This window comes from Malania oleifera, chromosome 2, assembly GCF_029873635.1.
Source record: "Malania oleifera isolate guangnan ecotype guangnan chromosome 2, ASM2987363v1, whole genome shotgun sequence".
NCBI lineage: Eukaryota > Viridiplantae > Streptophyta > Magnoliopsida > Santalales > Ximeniaceae > Malania > Malania oleifera.
In genome coordinates, this window is record NC_080418.1 from 117,632,246 (window position 1) to 117,654,431 (window position 22,186).

The following is a 22,186-nucleotide window of genomic DNA, read 5'->3' on the forward strand; positions in this document are numbered from 1 at the left end:
AGGATGCTATGTACATTTTGCTTTTATCTTTCCGAACACCAATGGGAGGATCAACATCGTTGCTTCTTTTTTCCTTTTTTCTTTGTTTGGTGGACTCCTTGTATCTGCACGTTGTGCCTTCTCTTTATCTAATGTATCTTCTTCCCTGGACCCTACATACGAGGGGGCTTTGTGCACTAGGCTGCCTTTTTTTTATATATAAATTTAAAAAATTATAATAAAAAAAAAATAATAGGAGGATAAATTTTGTGGCAATGAGATCATCAAACAAGGAACCAAAAGATATAGCAAAAGAATCTATAGTGTACTCTCTTCCCTTGAGTCGTTGTCCTAAATACACCTACAAATTAGGAAAATCAAGGTGATGAGAATGCCTCAAATGACTTGGAGAGACAGGTGGATGACTCGGCAAAGACAACAAATGAGAATCAAGAAGATTAGGCAAAGAAAGAGACTCATCGAAGTCAGAAGCACTCAAGGATTGAAAATAGTATGGTGTGGACTCTAAGAAGATAACATCGGCAAACACAGAAGAAGTGATGCAAGGTAGGACTACAACAACGATATCCCTTTTAATACACACATTGCTAGAAAGACACATTTTATAGCACAAGGATCCACCACGGGGGTTAACTGATGAACAAATAACACACACCCAAATATAAGGAGGTGAAAAGAGCAAAGGAGCATTCAAGAGGACAATGGAGTAGAGAATTTTACCACCAAGAATAGAGGATGGCATCCTTTTCATAAGTAGCGAACAATGAGTACAGCATCACTCCAAAACAAATATAAAAACATGCATTTGATGAAGGTATGAGTGACTTCAAGGATATGTCTATTTTTCCTCTCTACAACTCCATTTTGTTGTGGAGTGTGGGCACAGGATGGTGGATGAACAATACTAAACTGAATCATATTAGTAGTGAACAGGGTACTAAAGCGCTCTTTAGCATTATCATTTTAAAGTATCCAAATGAGTCTTTATTTCAAAACAAAAGGCACAAAATATATGAGGCAAACCAAATTGAGTCTCTATTTCAAAACAAGCTCACCAAAAATGTAAGGCATAGGTTGATATTTTGCATCATTTTGCTTCAGCACTTGATCTAACATTCTCACTACAATAGTTTGTTTCTTATTATGCCAGGTAGAAAGATTACCACCCATAAATGTATAGTATCCAACCTTCGATCTTCAATAGAGTTAGCCCAATCTGCAACAGAGTATCCCACAATGTCACAATTTCTATTATATTTATTGAGAGCTACTAAGATACCAAAAAAATCCTATCTCCACTTGAGATTCTCCATAAACTAACTCGTCAACCCCACAACAACTAATCTGTTGCCATTAAGATACCAAAAAAATCCTATCTCCACTTGAGATTCTCCATAAACTAACTCGTCAACCCCACAACAACTAATCTGTTAGGTCTAGTGACAATCAACTAGATCAACTTGCCATTTGTTGCCAACCAACTGCCTATACTAATGTCCATCTTCAAAGTCCAATCTAGCATCCCTAGGCAACTTCACGTTATACCTATCTCATTTACAACTCCAAGGTATATTTTAGGTTCGACCCTTTCTTACTCGAATCAATCTCAATTTTCAATGCCAAGAAAGTAGTGCAAAGTACCTAATTTTTTATTTGAAATTTTTCTTGAAGCCAATGCTTGATCTCAGCCAATCCCGTTACAATCATTGTAGTGCTGATGAATCAACATAAACTACTAGAACTACCACATCTATCTACTTTTTGCTAACAAATACCAAATTATTGAAGTAACAATTTGTAAAACCAAATTTAGAAACCATCATGCTAAATTATCAAACCAAACTCAAGGAGATAACTTAAGAGTTATGACCATGAATGTGCAACTGACATACATTACCACTCTCCCTTCAGCAACATAACCCAAAGGTTGCCCCATGTGTACCCTTTTCTACAAATTCCCATATAAGCAACCTAACATCCAACTAATATAAGGACCAATCAAATTGACGTGCAAAAAAATCAACACAAACAAAATTTATTCAATAGGGGAGAAGATCTCAAAATAATTAATGTCATAGGTTCAGCCGTAGTCCTTGGCAACCAATCGGGCCTTAATCTGTTTAATAGAACCATTAGGAACACATTTGACGATGCAGACCCAACAACACTTAACCAACTCCTTACTAGGAAGATATTTGATGATGTAGACCTCACGACGCTAAACCAATTCCTTTGAGAAGTCATGGCATCCATTTCTACATCCATGGGATGCTTCCACCACCCCGGGTTAGCAAAAGCTTCAACATGTTGAACGATAGAGAAACAGAGAAAGTAGACAAGGCAATAGAACAAATATTATCAGGAAAGTCAAGAACTAAAACATAATTAGCATAAGGATATGACAACAATATCTAAATACAAGTTCTCATACTTTTCAAGAGAGCAATAAGTAAATCCAAGTCAAGTTGGAATAGATATCTAGAGCCAAAGGTCCAGATCATGGAGGGAAGAGGCTTGCGAGGTGGTAATGATGTCTAAAGGAACGGAGGTGTTATTTAGAGGAATAAGAGTAGGAAGAAGAGGATCAACACACCAAAGGGAACCAACTATCATCAATAAACCCAAAAAATAAATTCATCTAAAGAGAACTAGCACTAAAAAACCCAAGTAGTCCCTAAATAATCATGACATCAACAATGACATAGTTTCTGCAAGCATGAGGATTATAGCAATTGCATCCTTTCTAAGTTCTTCAGTACTCAACAAAAACACATGTTACAGCAAGAGATATCTTGGCCTAACCAATATATAGAACATGAACAAAGCATGGGCACCCAAAGACACAAGGCACAATAAAGAATATGGGTGTTTCTAGGTACACGGTAGAGAAGGAGATTTTCCCTCCTAGAAAATTGGAACGCATCCTCGTAATCACAGAGCATCAATCCAATAAGTATTGGGGAAGGCGTTAATGAAAAGCAAAGATCTGTGTCAAGTAAATGTCTATTTTTCCATTCAACTAATCATTTTGCTATGCTTTATGTAGACATGATGCATGATAGATAACAGGCTCAGACAAACACCAAAAAAAAAAGGGGACTGAAACTCATTTTGAACAAATTCCAATGCATTATCCTATCCAAAGTTTTGAACACCAATGCCAAACTAGGATTTTATTTCTTGGTAGAATTGAGTGAACATATTAAGAAACTCAAACCTATCTCTTAACAAATATATCCCAGCCATACACAAAAATTCATCCACCAAGGGCGTAATTTTTTTTTTTTAATGATAAAAGGAGGTATAATAGATACAAAAAGAGAAAATTACAACAAAAAGCACAAGAAGTCCACAGTCCACCCCACAAAAATATAATAAAATAAAATGAAAAAACATAATAATAAAAAATAAAATTTATAAGTAAACAAGGAACCCCCTCTTCAATCCTTTTCCGTTATAATTTACCAAACACTTCAAGTTAGCTAACTCACTTTGACCTTTGTTAGTTTTATTTTTACACCCATCAAAACGCATTTCATTTCCCCTAGTATCACAAAACTTTAAATCCAATTTATCCATGTGAACTTGAACTTCTAAATCCTTCCTTGAAATCTCCTCTGCTGGTGTTGGTAAAATACCGTTCCTGCACTACATCTCATTAACCAAATCCTCATTTTCATATATAGAGCCCCCCCCCCCCCCCAACCAAATGCTTTCAAAGGGGATGGATGTACACATGATAAGTCCCCTAAACCATCACTAGAATCAAAAACATATCCACATTGCTCACTAATTTCATCCACCAATAAACCCCCGCCACAAAACTCACTAAAACCATCACTTTCATTATTTGATAAATCCCCCCATCTCATTACCTCCTTTTCCTTTGCTAACCCTATCACAAGAATTTCCCATTTTTTCTTAGCATTTATGTCTTCCACAATACCTAACTCTCCTTTGAAGTTCCTATTTAAAATCTTTGGCACAACTTCTCCAGAGTGCTTTCTCTTATCTTCAAACAATTTTTTTCATTCCCGCACCCATCTACACAACCTTCCGATGAGTATAAACCGTGGGAGCCTTACATCCTGTTGCCTTAATGTCTAAGGCATCATATAACCTACCCAAAACACCATCACCTTTATAAACCTTTGCTGCAACATCCTCTTACCCCTCTGCAAAACCAAAATCTTCAACCACTTTGACAATTTTAGATATTTCCTTATTGTCGTCAAGAAACTTTTCCAAAATCGAGCTGCCATTTCCTTTAATTGCTCCACAATATGATTTGTTCCACTTGAATCTTGAGGAACTGGAGAGAGATTTGGCCCTCATCAACAATTGGGGGACAATCCTTCTTCCTATATTCTCCACCTGCATATTAGGGCTTCAAAATTGGGCATCTTGGGCCTGCCTATTATGATTGGCCCAATCCACCTTTCCCCTAGGTTGGCTATCCAATAGTAAAAATCTTGGGCCTACCCCTTATGAATGGCCCAATTGTCCTTTCCACCAGACTGGCTATTCAAAATAGGGCCCTGCAAATTATGGGCCTATTCGATTAATAATCACATTTTATAGAAAAATGAGGCCCCTCTTTTTTCCATTAACTTGGCCAGGTCCAGTACAATAACCAATTGACCCAGCCCATATTTTTTATCTTCCTCTTCCCCTACCATAAACCTAGACACATCAACTGGAGCTGCACCATCATCCAAAACCCTAGCCACCATTGCAGTATCAGCATGCCCGACTGCCTGAGAATACAAACAAGCACCTTTGACCCAAAATCTTCTAGCATCAGCTCCTCTGCAATCCTGGAATTGAGCTCAGACCCACATCAAATGCACATATCATCTACCCCATTCGCAGCATCCTGCTTTCCTTGTTGGAACTTGCTTTCACAGCCTTCTCCTTCACCTGCCTTCCCTTTCATCGCCACTCGACTTCACGATCTGGGCTCTAAAGGCCTACCTGCATCTGCACCTGCACCTCACGATTGAAACCTAAACTCATTGGCTAATTTGCAGAATTGCTCACGAAGTTGCACCAACCAACCCCTTTTGCCCCAACTGCAAAAACCTACACACTCTAGTCCGCTTAGTTGACATCCAAACAGCATATTCCCCATTCAAACCTTTCGAGAACCCCTAACCAACTGAACAAAATCTGGAAGACCATTGGCAAACCAGAGAATTGCCTCTTTTGGAAGTTTAATCCATCTATTCCGAGTGGGATTTTTCTCAAGCACAAACAGAAACTGAATATCTCTCCCGTTGTCCAAAATCAAATCAAAGGTCTTTCCTTTGATCTGAATCATGAACTTTAACATCACCTGTTACATTCATAGCCATAGGGAGATTTAAGAGAGAGTAAGGGAAGTTATTTCACACAAGAGAGGAAAGACATAGCTACGGCTCAGTTATGACCAACCAGATTCTTGACTCTACACAGACCCTAAATATCTTATGAACAAGAGGAAACAATGATTTCCTACAAGACTTAGCTCTAGATGAAAAATAATTCCTAATGTGCTTCCCTAACGAACATGCAGAACACTCAAAATGATGACTAGAATTGAAAACAGGAAAAAATTGCTGCACCTTTTGAAGGGATGGATAACCCAAATGAGCATGTGCCACTCATTTAGATAAACACTATTGAGTAGTAATTGGATAAGTCGTATGACAGGAAGTACATCTACCACTACCACAACAATTGAAATGGTGCAGGCCACCTTTCACAAGCCCTCGCCAATCCTCTTCTTCATATCCTAAATAACCCAATGAGAAGGAAAGAAGGTTACGAAGTATTTCTGATATTTAGTTAATTGACTAACTATAACAAGTCCAAGGGAAAATTAGGCATATATAATACACAATTGGAATAGGAATAGAAAGAAACAAAAGAATATCACCAAAACCTGAAACTAGCATAATTGAACCATCAGCAAGAGTAACTTTGAGTGTAAAGTACAAGGTTTCAAGGACTGAAATAAATAAGTGCTACCTATCATACGGGAGGAGGCACCAAAATCAATAACATAGTTAAGGAGGATGAATGATAAGGCAAAAGCACTAAGTAGAAGATTTATTTGGATTTGTTGAACCATGCGGATAAGATTATTATGCTCCTCCTAGAACACAATGAATGATGTGATCAACTCCCAAGTGGAGTGGCCAGGTGCGCTAGAAGTGTCAACATCAGAATCATCCTTGAGAAAGAATTATTGGTTCAAGTTGGCTTCATATGGAAATCCCAAAAACAATCATCATGCAAATGTGAGATAGCTACCAAAAACTCCCCATCCTGATACATTGCCTCTGCCATGACCACCCTCCAAACCATGAACTTGTCCTCCAACAATTCCTTTGCCATAGTTAGAGGAAATGCCAACCATGGCTAAACTTTCTCACAAAGGTTGCTAAAAAGACTTCAGAGCCATCTTAGGTGATCAGTTGAATCACAGAACAGAATTTGGAAGTATGGGGAAAAAATCTTGTAATGTGTTTAATCAAAAGCACTTTGCTCATTGCCTCTTAGTCATCTCAATGTTGGACCTAACTGGTTGGTAGATATTGAGTTCCTCTCGCACTCCCTTGAGAGTGCTATAGACTCAATAATGGACCTACTTCACGGTCAAATTTGAAAAACTTTCTCATACAAGTCAAAAACACAGGTATGATTTTTTATTTTGTGAGGATCTTTCATGAAGATCAATACATACATTTTTCGGCAATTCTAATAAAACTTCACATTCATAGCGAGTGGCTCCATGATACTCCACAACCACACAAGCAGCATGTCATTCTCCATCATCCAAATCTTAATCCTTAAGAGTGGAGAATGCAGCAAATGCTTGGACTTCCCTTTTGTATCAATATACACAACTACTTAAGACTGCAAGAAGTAATTGGAGGATCCAGACAGTATGATAGCCGTGATTTGCACATTAACAGCATTAGCAAAAGCCTTCTCTGCAAAGGCATCAAAAAACCCCCAATATACCGCAATCCAGCACACACCAGTACCAGCAAGGACAGCATGGTAAAAATAACAAGAATCACACAAGAGGAAACAAAGGGTACGTTTGTTTTGGTGGCTGTAGTTCACTGGATAGGACAGAATAGTAAGGGACTAAACTTGATAGTTATCATGTCCAATTTCTGGATTGTCATCTATAAAGGACAGGCTACTCAACAAACAAAATACCCTCAATAAAAATCAATATAAAAAGAAAAAAACAAAGGACAGTAGTTTTTTTATTGCTTAGCCACTGCTACCATGTAAATGGGCTAAGGTCCTCCCTCTTGGTCAGTCCAGTCCCACACCTTTGTTGCACCCAACATAGGCTAAGGGTGCTTACTAGCCTAGACTAGCCAAAACTGCCTTGACACAATAAATAAATAAATAAAACCCTCCACAGGGCATGCCACATACCCCAATACAATCAACACTTGAGAAGCACATAAGGGCCTAGAAATCATCTGCAATCATGGTGGAGAAAAGCTATAAGAAGACAGCAGCACATCCCAGCAATTACAGCAGCCTGCGAGTACTTGCAGCAAGAAGAAACCATGAAAAATACAGTAGCTTTACATCTCTGATGGCAAATTCAGGCAGGGCAACACCAATGGCAGCAAAAAACAGTCAGAAACTCATGATTGCAGGCAGAAAAGATTCACCAACAGAACACAAGAAATCTGCAACAATGTAGCAGACAACTAGTAACACAGACAGAGTTCAGCACAGCAGAATTATCCCACATGCATGATGGGCATTCAATACAGCTGTCCAGCAGGCAACCATTTAACGCTAGTCTTACATTCTCATGACATGTGCAATAGAGCTATCCTTTCCTCAAAAAGGGTTTTTGCTCTAGATTTTAGTCTGTTCTTGATAGAAACTCCCATGTCACCACATCCATGTTTATCTAGAATATCTTTATGAGTTCAGGTGGATTTATTCAGTTGCAGAAAAGTGATGACTAAGCATTCGTTTTGGAAGCATGAGATGTGGTTCAACCAATCAAGTTGAGGAAGTTTTTGGAGTTGGATTTGGATGGAAAAGGAAGAGGTTATTGGTGTATGTTCCAAGCAGGTTAAAAGGGGATCGCTGGCGGTGTTTTGTGAAAGAATCTTGTGCTTTGGATAGGGATTTCCATCATGATAACTGCCGAGTGGTAATGGTGGAGAAGGTGAAGAAATTGAGAGAAGTGGTGACTAAGTGTTTGTTTTGGAAGCATGGGGTGCAATTCAACCAATGAAGCTGGGGTTTGGATGGAAAGAAAAGACGTTCTTGGTGTTAGTTCCTAGTGGGTTAAAATGGTTAAAACACCTCACCTTATGCCTTCACTTTTTAAAACACTGCTTTTATAACCTTATGCGGTTATGTCATAGATAGTCAATGGAAAATTGGAAACCTCAATAACCATTTCCCCAATAGAGAGATAATCTTAGACACCTTACTTCCAAGCCCTAAACCCCCTTTTCTGATTTAGGTCTCCTAACCCCTTCCCACCTAACAAGATGGTCCCTCTTACCATCATACCAAACCTTAAAAAATCTCCAGAAATGGTATCTAATCTCCCATCAACATTAACTGTGAATAAGAAGTAACAAATACATGGAAATATTCAATAGACACGCACTAACAAGAATAATGTGAACCCCCCTATTGACATTTAAGCACTCTTCCAACCACCTAATCTCTTGTTATATGGAGCTACGAATGCATCAATTTGAACCTCAATCCCTTTATCATACAAAACCTCAATCGCTTGAGCTACTTTAGTTGTGAGTTTCTTAGCTTTGAACACCATCTACCACGTTTCTAGGTTTACACATTTGAAAATTATGAAAACATAACATACAAACACATTTCATACTATTTTATATGGTTTGTAGAAGCGCACAATCTGATCCAGCTACCCCCTTCCCAAACCAAGCTGGTGATGGGCGATGGGTTTGGGGTGGTTGGGGTTGGTTAAGGATGGAATGGGATGGTTGTAAGTGGACAATGAGGTAGGATAAGCATGTTGTTATTGCAGGTGTGGCAGGATCTGCACCTCTACAGTGATGGCAGATGGGGGAGAAGGATCCACAGTTCACACCAGTGCCAGATGAATGGAGTGGTTCTGCATTTGTGGTGGGTTGTACGATTAGTGAACAGTCCCAAGTCTCTTATGGCAGCAGATTACTGCAACTTTGGAAACCATTTTGTTGGTTCTCAAAAGTTGTGGTAATGCCACAATCACTTTTTTGGCACCGTACAGTGCAAATCAACACGCCGCACTGAATTGCTACATTTTGAGGGAAAAAAAAAATTATTATAAGATGGATGCAGCAGAAACAAGTGGGGGACACCAACTCCCTTTTTCCCTCTCATACATGAAATTCCACATGGCAATATATCTTCTATAGATAAGCATTGGTTGAACCACACAGATATAATAAGGATTGATGACAGGCAGAAAGATAATTCTACCTGGAAAACCCAACAGTGTTCGCAAAGTCAAAGTCATAAGCATAAGTAGCATAAGAATCACAACATATAATGTGTTGAACATTTTCATACTGTGGATCCGGGAAAAAATGACCATACTGCAAAGAAAAAAAAAAAGAGATAAATGTTAACAAGTACTGTTGTTTTTTATTTATTTATCTTTTTGGGGTGGAATGGGTTTGGGATGAAGAAATATCAATGAAAAAACTGCAACATTTCCGCAAGGATTTCAAATACAAATTACTTACAGAATGGCCAGGTTTAAATTCAGAAGACGTCCTCAATCGCAGTATACAGCCAAAGGCATATGGACGACTTAACATGCGATACCTACATACAGAAATCATTTTAACAAATCCTATTACCTGGATATAAAGAAGAATGAAAATGTGAACTATCTTATTCTGCCTCATAAGCAAAATGTGAAGAACTAATGAAAGTAAAATGCTGTTTTAGATGTAAAATATCAGTTCCAGACTCCCAGGATCAATTACATTTTCATACTCACATGTCCTGAGGGAGTGTTGAATCTTCTGTACTTGAATACAAAAATAACATGCCTCCACTCTCAATGCTAAGAAACTTCAGAGAGGCCAAATCTGTGTACTCATTTGTAACAGCAAATATATCCACACAAACACCTGCTTGAACAGCAACAGCAGCCTGCGAAATAAATGTCAATGATAACTTATCCCAAAAACACACCTCTCTAGCAAAATATCACATAATTCAAACTTAAACACTTACCAGCTCTTTGTAGAAAGGTGTCTGTTCAGGGAGTAAAGCACGGTCTGCATCCTCTCCCTTACTAGCATATTGCTCACCATATCGCCTAGTGTCTAGTTGCCCAGCTCCATAATCAGGAGGACCAGAAAGGAATGCAAATACCCGAGCTGTAATAATTTTGATAAAAATAAGACTGATATAGTGATATGGTCTCCCTCAAAAACAGACACAAAAGCACAAAATGGAAATACAATGCTAAGCTGTAATTCCATTTGCATAATATCTAAGCGGAAGCACAATGGTATAAGCTTTAAACTTCATCATACCCAAGGCAAATGTGTTTCCATATTCTGAACCTAGGTAACTGAAAAGAGCTTCCATTGCCACTCCAAATCCTCGCCCACCCAGCAAAACACCATCCAGTCCTTGACTTGGAGCTGCAGTTCTTTCCCAAGAAGTAGTTGGCTTTAGTGTTTCAAGGGCAGATACAATGCGATCCTTACAAGTTTCAACCTGTATCAGAATTAAAGCATTTTAAGATGCACAAATAGCCTATCATATAGTAAGAAAAAATTCACACTTTAAATGGCGAGACAACTTTAATAAATGAAACCCTCCGCTCCTCCCTCCCCAACAAGGGAAAAAAAAACAAACAATGTAAAAATCCATTAACAACATACTGGAGCCAAGAAAGATGACAAAGGCATGACATCTTCAAGCTCAATGGGTTGGGTGCCCTCTGAATCAGCGTGGATGAACACATTCTTTACAACAGGTACAGGCCCTTGAACATCATATAACCCCATTTTGTGGCTAAATGTAGCAAACCCAAACAAAGATCCAGGGCCAAGAGCTGTAATTAGAGTGAAAGTAGATAGAAGAAGTCTAAATGTTACTAATACAAGGAAACAGTTGAAGAGTCATTTTCATAAATAGCAGTGATCAAACCTTCCAAAGCCGCTAACAAAGCACTTTTTGTGAGTTCCAAAAACTCCTCTGAGGCTGCAGAAAGAACCAAGAAATCAGCTTCATCTCAAAATCAAAACTCTACAAATGCATGGGAAAAAGACGTATTATTTCAAAACAGAGGGTAAATGCAAGTATATAATAGGCTCAAAAGGAGCAGGGAGAAATAGTTCATAAACCACATAACAAGAAAAAGAGCTCAATTCTTTTCCACACTGAAAATATGACAACTCATTGGTACAAAATCATGCAAAATGGTAATACACTAAGACCATAAGGAAATGTAAATATACATACTGCCAATAAGGTAATGTGTATACACATTGCCTATATATTGTCAGTATTGTCAGCGAACTTCCTAGGTAGATTATTGAATCCTGCAGTTGCATTAGGATTGGAGTTCCCCATCTCATTTCTCATTTTGTTGGACATTTTCGCATTTGATGACTAATGTGGTCAATAATATGCAAGTTATTCTTATGTTTGTCCAATTGTGATTTTCTTTATTTCATATGTTGTCAATGCAAAGTACTTATCATGTATACTTAACTTGAATGACACTAATGTTTGTCCCATAGAGGACATCTCAATGGTTATAGCTTGGGATTTCAAGTTAGAGGTCATGAGTTTGAACCTTGAAAGGGAATAGAAAGAGGTATAGGATGGACAGTGACCTACATCCCATTGCGTGGCATAGGCCCAACAAGGCCTCCAATGGAATTAAAATAACTAAATAAATAAAAAGACACTAGTTTTTCAATGCTGCAAACATTTTGCAAATTCTAATCTCACTCATATTCTTGTGTCATTTTTTTTTCTTGAAAAAAAGAAACTAAACCACGTCACCATCCTAACCTAATCCACCGAGTACCAAACCAAATCAACCTTGTCCTTAAGGATTTAACATAGGCTTGACTTTGCATTGAACCAAAAATATTGTATCTGAGAGAATTTGAGCTTAACTCAGCCCAGGAACACCCCTAAATGCAAGTATGTAATAAAAACATCTTCACTTGATCAACATAATGGCGATTCAAGCCCTCAGCTAAGAAACTTAAGCGAGACAAGCCAACCTAAGTCACCCTATGAAGACTTAGGCATGGTGCCTTCACTCAATCACAACAGCAAATGTTTGATGCAAAGGACCAGGAGCTGGGGCACGCAAGTACCTAAAAGTAAGGGGCTTTACCATTTTATTATAAGGATTCTGGTAAAATAAAATAAAAATAAAGCTCTAGCATAAAAAAGCTTAGCTTTTTAAAGAGGAAAAAATCAGATTAGCCTGCCTGACCATGTAGCATTCCATACAACCAATTGGAAACCAAAAATCATTAATTGAAAACAAGAATTCAAGGATTTGATTGGTTGTCTATAACTTCACATGGTTAGGCAGCTTAACCTAATAATTTCTCTTAAAAAGACCCTACACAAAGCACCTTGCAAGCATGATTTTGCAGAATTTTCCATGTCTACTATTTTGCTTCCTCTACCTATTTGCGCAAGGCAGACATTCGATTAATTAAACATAAAACATTTTTCATTGCACTAGAAAGTTATGATTGTTTTTTCGTGTCTGTGCAAGCTTACTATTTACATACACACACAACACTTTTAGAAATTAGCACCACGCCTCACTTGTGCAGGTTCACCTTTAAGGCCTAACAATTCAGGCAATATAGTGCTCCCAATGCTATGATGGCACCTTTCACTATACTAAACTGGAAAAGAACATGATGAGGCCAATTTTAATTTTTTTAAAAATTGTGGCAAATTCCTAGTCTAGTGTTTAAATGAAGTTAACAAAATAAAATTCTATATACTAACATCATTCTCCAATTTATTGGCCATCTAAAAATCTAAAAAATTAACTCAATTTCAACACATCATTAAGATAGAAGACTGTGCACATTTTTGAAGCCCACTTTGTAACATGACCACATACTCATGCAGCAAGAAAAACATAACTTGAGCCCCCGGGCAATGGCTCGGGTGGCAAGGGCGGGCTTGGGATGGGCCACTTGCTGGTTTAAGTCCCAAGTTCGATTCCTGCCCCAAGCGAGCAAATCCCGTATTTACCCCTGCACAGTGAGAGGGGCCTTGTTGCATGGGCATGGGAATAGTCTGAGTACCCTGTGTCGCCACCAGAGTGTGCCCGGTCAACGGGAGTGTCAGCTAGAGTGTCAGCTGAATGTGCCAGGGAGGCCAGGACACCTGACGTAATCAAAAAAAAACTTGCATGCAAAACTAAGCCTCCAAATTGGCAAATGCATCATGATCATTGTAACTATGACATTCTAATGTAGGAGAAGAAACCAAACCATAGTAAAGGAGACTAATTCTGAAGAATTAAGTCAAGGGATTGTTGCATCTAGTTAACAGTTTATTATGTGTTTAATTTAATTAGTATAGCATTATGCGTATTTGGGGGCTTGTATATAATATTTGTGTATCTATACCTTCATATATTTTGGGGGGTATATGTGTAATTTCTTGTTTTATAGGCTTTCTTATAAATAGTGTGTGAAAGCCATGTAGGAGGCGGTTATTTATGAATTTGAATTGAGACATTAACGTCAGTCCCCCACCCCACCCTATATTCTTCCTCCTCCTTGTTCTTTCCCTCCCCTTCTCTCCTTGATTTCTTCTAATTTCTCATTTGGTAGCAAATCCATGAGGCATTCTCTCTCTCTCTCTCTCTCTCTCTGCTGCTTTCTGTCATTTCTTCCTTCTTCCTCCCTCTTCTTCCTTCCTCGTTCCCTTCTCTTCTCCATTATGTTTTGTACTTCTCTTTCTATCTCTCTCCCTTGTTCTATTTCCGACTTTCTCCTCTGTTCTTTCTATAATTCTGTCTTGTCGTTTTCTTCTATTCTCCCTTGTTCTATCATCTTCTTATCTCCTCTTCATTCTATGCTTCTCCCTCAATTCTAACTCTTTAATTCTGTTTCTATTTTTTCTCATTCTGCCCTGTCGTCTAATTTCTATTCTAATCTGCTGCAGCTCTTTCCTTCTCCCTTGTTCTTCTCATTCTCAGCTCCTCTCTCTCTCTCTCTCTCTCTCTCTCTCTCTCTCTCTCTCTCTCTCTCTTACTTCTATGCCTCTTTGATCCTGATTTTCTGTTCCTGTTCTTGATTCTGGTTTTCTTGATCTTTACTCTGAAATTTCAGCCAAAAAAAATACACCACCTACTTCCAGCCAAATTGCAGTCGTGCCCCTCAAATTCAAACTCTAATTTCCAGCCAACATTTCACAACACCACCCATGCCATTAAACAGAACCCCCTGAAAACCCAAACCCTGCAATTTTATCACCATCCAATCACCGGCAAATTCTAATGCGCTGGCCAAGCATCTTCCAGCCATCACCCATTCAAAATACCCAACTTCCTGGACTTATTTCTTCACACTGCCACCACCACTACTAACCATCCCTCAATCTACCACCACTCGAAAATTCATTGCTGGAGGACCCTCACCAGCAACGCATGCACCCCACATGCTAGCTTTGTGCATGTGGAGAACACTCATGAAATTGTTGCAACTTCCAGACTCATGTTAAATTGATTCCAGCCATGAGATTTTCAGGTTTTTTTCCACGATATTTTGATCTCAACTTGATAGTTTCATTGTGGACATGATATTTTGCTGACTGTGATTTTCATATGAGAGGCTAGAAATTGTAGTATCAGCGTACCATCAGCATCAGCACTTTGGAGCGTGGATTTGTCACCGCCAGCAATTCAGTTTGCTTTGCTGCATTTGTGCGTTTTTTATGTAAATTTGTTTAATTTCTGCATTTACTCAAGACTGCATGTGAATTGAAGATGATTCTTGAGAAATTGAGAGTCAATCTTATGGTCAAATTGTGTCAAGGGCTTTTGGTGATACATAGTTGCAGTGTATATGTGTGTGTGTGTGTGTATCCAGCAACATGGTGACAGCTTACTATAAAAAGGAATGGCTTTTGTCATACTCTGGCCAAGCCAATCCATACCTTTCTTATATATGGAGAAAATGTCTACAAATTCATCATTGATGGACGATGTACTATGAATGTGGTTTCTGGAAATGGAGTCACTCATATGCAGCTTCATCAGAACACCCCCCCCCCCACAATGCATTATGACATATTTTGGATTTATAACACTACTTTACATGTTTATCACAAAGATGCCCTCATTAGCCAGCTCTTAAAATTCACTAACCAAAGGATGTTCTGGAACATTCCCTTGATTAGGAATGCTTTTGATTTGGAAATTGATCATCTGACAAACTTCTACAGCATCTTTACAAAATCCAGTGCAAGGCCACCTCCAATGAGCCCAAGTGGACCTTAAACAAAGAGGAAACTTCATGGTCAACGCATACTATAAACATCTATTTCCCCACAGAGTGCAGCAGCAATTTCCCTTGGAAACTCCTTTGGAAAACTGCAGCCTCAACAGAAGGTTGCTTTTTTCATGTGGGAGGCAACTCTCCAGAGGATCCTTACTGTTGACAACCTCTAGAGAAAGGGCTTACCCCTCGTTAATAGGTGCCTTTTATGCCTGCAGCAGGCTGACATGGTAGAGCACATCCTTCTAGGACTAAAAATCTCTGGAACTTGGCCATCTCCATGGTCAAGCAGAAGTGGGTCACCGCAACTACAGTGAGGACAAGTTAAGGGATACGCTCTAACAAGGACAGAAAAAAGTCTCTTTCCCTCATGCCCCTTGCTAATTTGTGGGTGGTGTGGAGGGAAAGGAATATAAGAGCTTTTGAGGGAATGATTTCGCCCCTTCAGACTATCCTGGAGCAGGCTGAAATGGTAGAGCACATCCTTCTAGGACTAAAAATCTCTCGAACTTGGCCATCTCGGTCAAGCAGAAGTGGGTCACTGCAACTACAGTGAAGACAAGTTAAAGGATACGCTCTAACAAGAATAGAAGAAAGTCTCTTTCCCTCATCCCCTTGCTAATTTTTGGGTGGTGCCGAAGGGAAAGGAACAGGAGAGCTTTTGAGGGAACAGTTTCACCACTTTAGATTATCAAGGAACATTGAATAACTATCATTTCTAATAGAACAAATGTGCTAGTTGGGAGGAGCATTTTTGTAATCCTTGATTTCCTTTACAACTTGCAATGAGGGTTGCGTTATTTTTCATTGTTTCCATTGTACTTGGGTGGCATCCCCTTGATGCTTTTATCCTACTATTAAAAATATTCCTCTTTGCTGATCTAAAAGAAAACAATAGTCACTCAGCTTCAAAACAATACAAGCGAGGAAGTAAAAATGTTTAAAGACATCCAAAATCTTTCAAACATTCCCATTGTTGAGTATGTCATCCCAATATATTCATCAATGCCAATTCTCAGTTCAAGTCTATGGTACTGCCAATGAGACGTGGTCTCTTGCATCACTAAACCACCGGCTTTTGAAGAGTCCAAGTTTGCTACTTACTTCTAATACTCACATTTCAAATTTCGAGACTGGATTTTTCTATTTAGGAAGATTTGATATAGGGAAAGACGCCAAACCATGGGTAAGTTGGCCATTGTTGGAGACTAATTCACAAGAGTTGGGTCAAGGGTTGTTGGGCTTAGTTTAGTAGTTTAATTGGTATAGGATAACGTGTAAAGGATTTTTTGTAATATTTGTGTATTCTAGGGTGGGTGTGTAATTACATGTATCTTTAGGGGTACATGTGTAATTTCATGTATTATAGGCTCTCTTGTATCTCCTTCCTCTCCTCTCTTCTTCTACCTTCCTTCTTCTTGTACTTCCCTTTCCCTTCTCTCTTCAATTTTTCTAAATTCTCCCTTCGCAGCAAATCCATGACGCTGTCTTGCATTACATTCTTCTTGTAGGCTACTAGACTAGGTAGATAGATAAATATTTTAAGAGACATTTGTAGGCATAACATTCTATCATGTGATAGTGTCACGTGCTAAGCTTGTTCAAGGCATTATGCTTGCCTGTGACCGCTTATCTCGTGTGCTTAGGATGGGTTTTCATCATGTAAATACTAGTGTAGGATTATTTTCTGCTAGTAGAGTCTTTGTAAGCCAAATAAGGCAGTATGACTCCTTGATCACTTTGATGTTTTCTAGTGCTGGGATGATAATTACATAAAAACCTCTTTAGGGGAGGGTGAGTGTTCATCAATCATTGTAAAACTCACTAGCAATTATCAATGTGCTTAGCCTACTTGCCTCCCTCGCTAAGTACACCATGTCAACGAAGGATTTGTTAATGAATTACATTTGCTTCAATGTTTACTGCTTGCTTGTCACGGCTTTCATGAATTGATTACTGTTTCCGTTGCTATCTGAATGAATGTTAATGAAAATGCTTCGTGGATGAATGTTGGTAAATGAAAGGCTGGCTAGTTAAGCAAGAGTGTTTTAGCTAGCGCCGCACGGCCCTTCACAACGGTGTGAAAATAGTCGGACCGTGACAGATAGGCATGTGTCTGATATTTAAAAAAAGGGGGGTATTATTATCTAAGGACAAAATATCTAACATATTAGTATTTTATTAGAGATTTTGTATCAATTTTATGAGATGCATGGGTGCTGGATTTGAAATTTTCAATGTAAGGAAATTTGATTTTAATTTTTTTATGAGTTATGTAAAACTTAATTTTGTACATGAAATTTAAACCTTTTTTATCGGAACAATATTAACTATTTTTATTGCACATCTGAGAGACTTACTTTTGAGTTGCCATCATGAGTAAAACATTACTATAAATTGTGATTCAACAACCAAATTTTTATAATTGCTAGTTTTTTCGTTTGTTTTTTTAGTTTATGACCAATTAGGAACTTTCTTCTACTTTCAAATAAATTAGATCACTAAATTAGATCACTCCTTATATCAATTGTTTGTGTGAATGATATTAGAATTTTATCTAATAGCTTACCTGAATCTTATTTTCTTTTAAAATATAGTGTCTTATTTATCAAAGATAAGGCTATTTTTGTCCACAAAATCTTTTACACGATTAGCACTTTTCTATATAAAATTTAGAAATGCATAAATGCAGACATACACCAAAAATAAAAAACCAAACTCTTACAGGACAAATCAATTGCTGCAACATAAACGGGTCGAGCCAACATTGCTTCCTTTTCGGCTCCTTCCACTACAACACAAGAAAACACAATTATTGCAATCTAAAACCAGCCAAAAAATTAAAGTATGACACTCAATGCACAAGGATCCCACGCCTGGTGAGGACATGATGTACCCAACCTCACTTCCACATTTGGGGAGGCTGTTTTAGTGTCCTGAACATGCAACATTCAAGTTTGAGTGTAACACTCGTTGGCTTGTTTGGTGGAATAGCTATCATTAGAATAAGATGAAATATAGTTTAAATTTTAGGAATTAAGGGAATAATTATTCCTTATTTATTCTTAATTATTTCATTCAACATGTAATAAAAAAAGAATAGATATCCCATAATGAAATTTAGGAATAGTTATTCCTTGTCCATTCCTTATTATAAACTCATAAAATGTTCAAATTATTTATTTGCTTCATAATATCAACACAATTTCTTATATAATTAATTGTAACTAACATACCAAAATTAATCTATTTTTGGGAATAGGGATTCGGTAAACCAAACCTAACCTTATAATTTGCTGAATGGAATAGGATGTGAATGGAATGGCTAGAGTCTATATTGTATAAAAGTATACTAATTTTTAAATAAAATATTTATTTTTCAGGCAAATGGTTACGACTAAGTTAGATGGTGTCTTTTCCTTTCTTTTCTCTCCAAATCACTCAGTCCAAACAAAGTGTAAAAGAAAACGAAACCTTTAATTTCAGTCAAAATTCTTAACCAATAAGCTCATATAACCAAGACAGTATTATAAAAAATAAAAAAAAAATAAAAAAAAAGGGAAAAAAGTAAGGCACAGAACACAAAAATTCCTTCTCTTCTCCTCTTCGATTGCATTATTTTCCATAGAAGATTGAGACCGAAGATCACGCACCAGGCAATTCGAGATCGATGAAAGAAGACATCATCTCGGGGCAAGACCGAGGAAGAGAGTAGCGAGCGATGGCCTGGGAGGAGAGACCATTTAGGGTGCCGCAGAGGGAGCAGTTCCAGGCCCACTGATCGAGGTCGCAGTAGGTGTTGAAGTAGGCCCAGCAATTCTCGCACCGGGGAAGCAAGTGACCGTCCGATCCGTACGCTGGCGACGCGCCGTTCTCGTCCTTGCCGGCGAACGGCGTCACAGTCACCCCCCACGGCAGGCCCGAGCTCTCCTGGGCGTCGGGGTCGATGGGGAACCGCGATACCGTGGCCCTAACCGCCATGGCTGAGAGAAGTCCTGGATTGTTTGTTGCAGTGAGGAAATGGGATGAATTTGCTACCGACGGAGAGGCAGGAAGTCCAGCGGAGTGAGAAATTAATCGGTCTCCCGATGACTCAGACTGACTCGCCCGCCCAGTTGGTCTTGGAAAATTTTTCACTTTTTTTTTTTGTTAATACTTTTTGGTAGAACTCATTAGCCCAACTCATTAAACTGTTTCAAACGATTTACCAAATGAACCATTGGATCTAATTTGAAATTTTATAATATTATAATTAAATATTTTTTAATTTAAATAAGTAAGATTTTATATATAATATACTGGTTGAATTTGATTAACCATTTTCCTTATGAGTGGAACAAAAATTGAACTAATAACTGAAAAATAAAAAATTATAAATCAAACTGAAAAATGGTTACCTATCCCTACTTTCTTATGAAGCAAAGAGGAAGAAAACTACTATAAAAAGGTCTCCCATAATGAAATAAATCTAATATTTATAATCACAATAATATCTTTTATAAATGTAGCTTATTTAAAATTTAATTCACACATGGTACATAAAGGTGAATTACATCCAAGGATTATTTTTTATTTGAATTGCTTCACTTGTCCAACCCTCCTCTAATGTTGAAATTTAGAGTTATTTAGTAACTGCATCCCTCGCCCAATCCCTCTTTCTTTCTCTAATTGTGTTGTTTTAGCTAGACTTAACATGATAAAGTTGAATTGCATTCATACAAGTAATTTTTTAGTCTTATTTTACTCTAAACCTTATAGATGCTCTTAAATGTGGAGGGGAGAATATTGTGTACTAATAATGAGATGTAGAGGAGACTCTTGGAGAATAGATTGATCATTAGGAGTTCAAGCATCTGGTGATAGAGGATGATATAGGGATGATGAGCATTTTAGCGAGTGTATTGGTTAGAGAAGGAAAGTATGCAATTGAGTAATAAGAGAAAAAATTCCCTAATAAGGTGAGAAGCACGATATATATAATGATAAAAAGGGTGACACTAGAATTGTGGTTATGCTTATGATTTTGGCTAATGGATGAAAGAGAATTTGAGGTTTCCAATTATGTATGCGTAACAAAAAGTAATAATAATAAAATTTCATGTGTCATGGGTGATACTTGAAGTAGCTAAAAAATAGCAAAGTAAGATTGGGTCACCCTTAATGGACACCAATTGAGCCACCAAAGCAAATCTCTTCATGACATTTGTTGTGATATGTGGCTCATGTATTGATCAGAATACATGTATAAGGAGAAAACATGAAAGAAAACAATAGTTGAAGTTTCCAGGAGGGAATCGTTGACGGTTTCCCTGTAACTGTCGACGGTTTCCCTGTAACCGTCGACGGTTGGGCCCAATTCAGTGAAACAGTCGACGGTTCTGAACCTGTCACATCGATTGCTTACTCTTGGTATTAAACTGTCGACGGTTTGGGGTGGGTTCCCAGCGAAGGTTTTCAAATTTTAAATTATAGGACGTTGGATAGGTTGGGTTTCGGGGGGAAAACCTCCAAGAGGGTTATATATATGTTGTATATGTTGTATACGTTGTAACTCTATATGTTCAAGTCTTTGGTTACAAGATAGTGAAAATCACATTGTCAATTGCTTCCGTGGACGTAGGCATTGCTAAACTACATAATTCCTTGTGTCATTGTTATTGCTTTCATTATAACCTACGTGATTGTTGTTCTGCATATGTCATCGTTGAGTGTTGTGTTGTATGATCGTTTTATTCCGTTGTACATTCATTTTTCACAAAAAATTGGTATTAGATCATTGTTGTAAATAACTTCTAGAACTTCTTCTGCAAAGTTTGATGTCATTAAATTCGATGGAACGAGAAACTTCAATTTATGGCGGAGAAGGATTAAGGATTGGTTAGTGCAGTAAGGTATGCTGAAGGCTTTATATGGAGTTCAACCTGAAGGCATGGTTGAAACAAATTGGAAGGAATTAGAAGCAAAGGTTGTGGCGATTGTCAGACTTTGTTTGGCCGATGATGCGTTGGATCATGTCATGGAAAAGGATTCTCTTACGGTTATTTGGCTGAAACTTGAAAGTCAATATATGTCTAAGTCTCCTACGAATAAATTATTTCTTAAGCAAAAGTTGTATTGGCTTAAGATGGTGGAAGGTTCGAATTTGAACCAACACATCAACACATTCAATCAAATCATAAGTGATTTAATGTGGGTTGATGTGAAATTTGAGGAAGATGACAAGGCGCTAATGTTATCGAATTCCCTACCTACATCTCATGCGTATGAAAACTTAGTTACAACTCTAACATGGAGTAAAGAAATCCCGAATTGGAAGACGTAACAAGCGCATTTTTGGGCTTTCACAAAGAAAGAAGGTCAGTGATGAAATTTCGCATAGTGAAGGACTTGTGATAAAGGATAACCAGGATCGTGGGAGAAGAAAGTTCCGGAGCGGATCTCGGTCGCAGTTTGGGAAGAAGAAGGACATAAGGTGTTTTAAGTGTGGGAAAATTGGGCAAATAAAACTGAAGTGTCCAGAGTGGAAGAAGAGGGATGTTGAAAATCAAGAGGGTTCGTCAAAATCTGCAAAATGTAGTGTAAGAAGGAGACTCATAGAGCAGTGATGGTGATATGCTATTTGTTCATTGGGTTCAAAATGTCTAACAGATTCTTGGATC

At 38.0% G+C, this 22,186-nt stretch overlaps 1 protein-coding gene across 1 annotated transcript in view; it reads right to left on the bottom strand.

Annotated features, from left to right (window-relative positions):
- LOC131149192 (protein transport protein SEC23 D) overlaps positions 1 to 19,701 on the bottom strand; it is a 52,563-nt gene extending 32,862 nt beyond the window's left edge. The window contains exons 1-9 of the mRNA XM_058099417.1: positions 19,181 to 19,701; positions 18,253 to 18,318; positions 11,179 to 11,232; positions 10,911 to 11,083; positions 10,557 to 10,743; positions 10,252 to 10,397; positions 10,013 to 10,167; positions 9,753 to 9,834; positions 9,487 to 9,602 (exon numbers count right to left, since the gene is read on the bottom strand). Coding sequence (XP_057955400.1) covers positions 9,487 to 9,602; positions 9,753 to 9,834; positions 10,013 to 10,167; positions 10,252 to 10,397; positions 10,557 to 10,743; positions 10,911 to 11,083; positions 11,179 to 11,232; positions 18,253 to 18,318; positions 19,181 to 19,508 — 1,307 coding nt within the window. The 5' untranslated portion in view covers positions 19,509 to 19,701. The remainder of the gene's footprint in view (positions 1 to 9,486; positions 9,603 to 9,752; positions 9,835 to 10,012; positions 10,168 to 10,251; positions 10,398 to 10,556; positions 10,744 to 10,910; positions 11,084 to 11,178; positions 11,233 to 18,252; positions 18,319 to 19,180) is intronic.
- Positions 19,702 to 22,186: the final 2,485 nt, after the last annotated feature.